At 35.9% G+C, this 4110-nt stretch overlaps 1 protein-coding gene across 1 annotated transcript; it reads right to left on the bottom strand.

Moving 5' to 3' along the window:
- Positions 1-1046: 1046 nt before the first annotated feature.
- On the bottom strand, positions 1047-3273 carry LOC104819565 (cyclin-D3-1-like). Its single transcript, XM_010549695.1, has 4 exons — positions 2417-3273; positions 2116-2317; positions 1843-1973; positions 1047-1756 (listed from the first exon to the last, which is right to left on the bottom strand). Exons 1-4 carry the CDS (start codon positions 2936-2938, stop codon positions 1454-1456), a joined length of 1158 nt encoding a protein of 385 aa, XP_010547997.1. The 5' UTR covers positions 2939-3273; the 3' UTR covers positions 1047-1453.
- Positions 3274-4110: the final 837 nt, after the last annotated feature.

Genomic DNA, 4110 nt, shown 5'->3' with positions numbered 1-4110 from the left:
TTTTTTAAAATGATAAAATTATTAATTTATTTTTGTTAAATGAACAAATCTAATTGATATCGAGCAATGCTCTAAGCCTCTAACATGCTTAAAGCCCTCAGAGTTACGTTACTGCCCTTCAAATCCTTGACATGCAACCGATACTCTCCATACTTCAAATTAAATCTGGAATTGTTAAGATAAAATTAGATCAAAATTATTTTGTTAATCCGCGGTAAGTTTTTACTCATGTCAGTAAAAAAGATTACCTTTGAGTTTAACCGGGTAAAAGTAAAAAAAATTAAATTAAGCATAATAATAGTACGTCGTATCGTCACGTCACGTGGCATCATCCCAGTAGCTCAGTGCGGAAGTTGTTGCTTTGGTGCGGCGATTATGCAACATCAGATCTTGCAATTAAACATCACTCGACCAAAGGCGCGTGTATTGCACTTTCCATTCTTATTGTACTTATAAAAATATCGGTACTGTATTTTAATATGTGCCCATATATATCACAATTGTGGCCTTGAATGATATTTTTTTTTGGAATTTTTAAAATAAAAAATTATCATTATGGTGAAAAAAATCAATGAAAAACTAAAAATTATATTTTTTGGGTTTACAAATATTATAGAATCCAAAATCCAAAAACTAACATAAACTCAAAATAAAAATTATCCCCATTCAAAGCATATCATAATTAAAATAAATATTTAAAAATCATAAAATTTTAAATAGACATATATATTTAAGTGTAGCACACGCACCTGGCGCGCGTGAAGCACTGAAAAGTCTTTGGAGAAGAAAATCTAAGAGAGATGGACAGAAAGTGTTTTCAAACTTTTGTTTTTTCGTTTTTTTAAATACACAAATATTTTGTTTATTTATGTTTGAAAGTGAATTATACTCAGAGAGTGGAAGCGACCAAAAAGCAAACCTTGGAGTCAAAAGCCTTACGCCACAAATAATTCATTATTCCATAAATGTAATATAAAAATAAGTAGATTTAACATATGCTATATATCCAACTTTAAGCATATTACTCAACCGGTAAAGATAATAAAAATTTATGGACCTAATTTTATGAGACAATGGTTTTTGAATATATATTAGAATAGTTATTTAACGAGAACGTGTTCATATACTAACTCGGAATATTGTATTCCCTGATATTACAGCTGAAAATGCAATAAGCCTCAACAAAAATTACGAAAATATTAAATATACATATATATATATATATATATATATTCATATTCACACCACCTTCTCTCCTCTCCCTCCATGCAGTGAAATGTCATTAATATCCTTCCTCCGGGCGCTGTCTTTCTCCACCACTAGGGGCATTTCCGGTATTTCAAACATGCAACGGCACTGGACCTTTGACTTTGAACACCACGTTTGAAACCGCTTCGTGGTTTTTATTACAACATATATAATTAAAACGTTGACGAAAACAGAGCTTGTCATCTCAAGGACTTGCGACTATGGCCCATTGATGGAGCGTCGGTTTCTCCTTCTCCGATGCTCCTCTGAGCTTCTTCGATGGCGGTATTTGCGGCGAAGAACAGACAGATGATCGGTAGCAATGGCAGTGGTCTGAACTCGCGGACAAGGAATCGTTGGAGCTTTCGCTGTCGAAAATCTTAGTATCAATGACGCAACTGGGGCTACTCAGCGTTGATTCATGAAATTTTCGTTTCCTATTAAATGGGTTTTCGTTGCGATTCAGTGGAAGTTCGAGGATTAGATCGTAGCAAGTCTTCACCTTTTCCTGTCAATGCGTGAGAGGTGTTCATCAAAATGCCAGAGAGGAGATGGGAAGTGTAAAAGACGATTTTTCAGGAATTAGAAGCAAACCTTGCTTAGTTTGAGAACATCAAGAAGCTTGTCTTGGTATAATTTGGGGTCAAAGTGCTCAACTTGCTCGATAACGTGCATCATAGTAGCTGCGGCAAGAACCGACGGGAGGTAGCCGACAAATCTTGAATCTGACAGGAAATTATGGAGAAAAAACTGATGAATGCGAGATACCCAGATCGGTAATGGATGAGAAACGAGATGGGTTCGTCTTTGTTTTTATTGCGCAAAATACAAACGTTGGGTTTTGTTTCTCGATTCTGGTTCTCTTACCGGAGACTACGGAGAGAAGAAGACGCTCGCATCGCCTGAGGAAGTCCCAGTGGACATTGTTCTTCAGTCCCAACCTCCTGATTATATGGTCGAGAAACGAAATCGGAGTAATGTGATGCATCTTCCATCCAAGCGTTGACAGAATCAAGAGCTCCATTCTCTGTATAGTTTTGGCCTCGAACACATACTTCGTCTCCTCCACCTGGAAAACAGAGCACGAAACAGAGGGAAAATTGAGAATCGGTGGGGGAAAAGGTTAAGAAAGAAAGGTTGAAAATTTCATGTTTGTGTTGCGTCCTACTTGGAGGTCTATGAGAAGAGGAACTCGGGTTTCTTCGACTTTGGCAGCAAGAGAGAGACAAGTGACAGCAACAAGCTGAAGCATCCATGGCTTGTCTCTCTGTAAGCTGTAGCTACAGATGAATCTGTCGAGATATTTCATGGCTAAGACTGCCGTCAAGGTCGAGAACCCGTATTGGGAGCTCACTCTCAGAATCCAGTCCACAGCCTCTTTCCGGTCCGAGGAGAGATAAGCATCATCCAGAGAACTCAGCTCGTGTTCTTGTTCTTTGGCAAACAGAGAGATGAGTTCTTCGTCTTCCCAGAACAAATCTTGGTCAAGCACAAAGAACGGAGAAGGAGAAGGAGAAGAAGAAGAAGAAAAAGAAGTGTTCTCCGAGAGCTCTACCACTTCTCCTTCTTCATCGTCTCCCCATGTCTCTTCCTCGCAGTAGAGAGCGTCCAGAAGGAAAGAAGAACTTTGTTCTTGCTCCCGAACTTGGTAAACTTGTGGGGCTTCTCCATTTTCCTTTGGATTCGCCATTGTTACCCTTCTCTTCCAAGAACCAGAGAAAGGTTCCCCCTTCTTTTTTCTTGTGAATTACGAATTTCCTTCTCCTGTTTTCGTTTGTCTCAAGATATTACACAGAACAGAAGAAGGTGAGAAGACAGGGGAAAATCTCTCGGAGAGACTCGCCTCTCTATTTCTCTCTCTTTCTCTCTATTCGTGGAAGCGTGCATAGATAGCTACCAGAGAGCTACAGAGAGTCTAGATAGAGAGAGAGATGAGGAGAAAAGCTGATAGTGGGAAGAAGCGAAAAGAAGGAAGATTCATTTATGAGAGAAGACGAGAGGTTTTCACGCTTTGTCCTTCACTCTCTAAATTATTTATTTCTATGTTTTTACAGTATATATATATATATATATCTCGAGATATACAATACACGTATATGCATGCTTATACACTGTATGTATACAGTGTGTATGTATTTGCATTATCGGGTCTGTGAAAAAACCATAGTTCTTTACTTCTTTTCGGTGCGAGTGGCGAGAGGGGAGAGAGAGAGGACTTTGATGATTGGTCCCATTGGCAAAAGACTCATTAATCCTAAAATCATTACACAATCCAATCTTGAGATATTTATTGGGCTTAAGTACATTTTTACTTAGATTAGTAAATTTTGTTCCTCTCTTGCTGTTAATAGGCTGTCATCAATGAAAGAAAACATTTTTTAAAGGCAGAAGATGGATTCAAGAAAAAAAATCGTTATAAATGATGGCAAAAGAGAAAAAAGGCAACAGATTATCGCGTGTGTGTATGTATATATATATATATATAAAAACATCCTAAAAAAATATTTGAATTCGTCAATTTTTATAAAATAAAACTTTAATTTTATTTTTTATCAAATAAAATTTTAACTTTATTTTTAGTAAAAATAAACCCCAATTTTATAATCGTGGTTATTTTTAAATCTAAATATTGATATCACATATCATATGATAAGTCAACATTTTTATTATATTAGATATTTGTCATCCATACGTCCATACACCACATCAACAACGATTAGTTTAAAAATGATTAACTTTTATAAAGTTTAGATTTATTTATAATCTGAAAATTAAGTTGAGGTTTTATTTGATAAAAAATAAAATTTAGGTTTTATTTTATAAAAATTAACAAATTCATATATTTTTTTGGAATTTTTCAAA

This window comes from Tarenaya hassleriana, unplaced genomic scaffold (genome assembly GCF_000463585.1).
Source record: "Tarenaya hassleriana unplaced genomic scaffold, ASM46358v1 Cleome3, whole genome shotgun sequence".
In the NCBI taxonomy this organism is placed as follows: Eukaryota; Viridiplantae; Streptophyta; class Magnoliopsida; order Brassicales; family Cleomaceae; genus Tarenaya; species Tarenaya hassleriana.
The sequence above is the reverse complement of the archived record's forward strand: the minus strand, read 5'-3'. Positions and strand labels throughout refer to the sequence as shown.

Bases quoted from the DNA above. Each gene is read 5' to 3' on its own strand.
- LOC104819565 (XM_010549695.1), bottom strand. From the start codon at position 2,938: ATGGCGAATCCAAAGGAAAATGGAGAAGCCCCACAAGTTTACCAAGTT. The intron at 1,974-2,115 runs GTAAGAGAACCA...ATTTCCTGTCAG, and splicing joins TCTTCTCTCCGTAGTCTCCG to ATTCAAGATTTGTCGGCTAC. The intron at 1,757-1,842 runs GTTTGCTTCTAA...ACGCATTGACAG, and splicing joins ATGTTCTCAAACTAAGCAAG to GAAAAGGTGAAGACTTGCTA.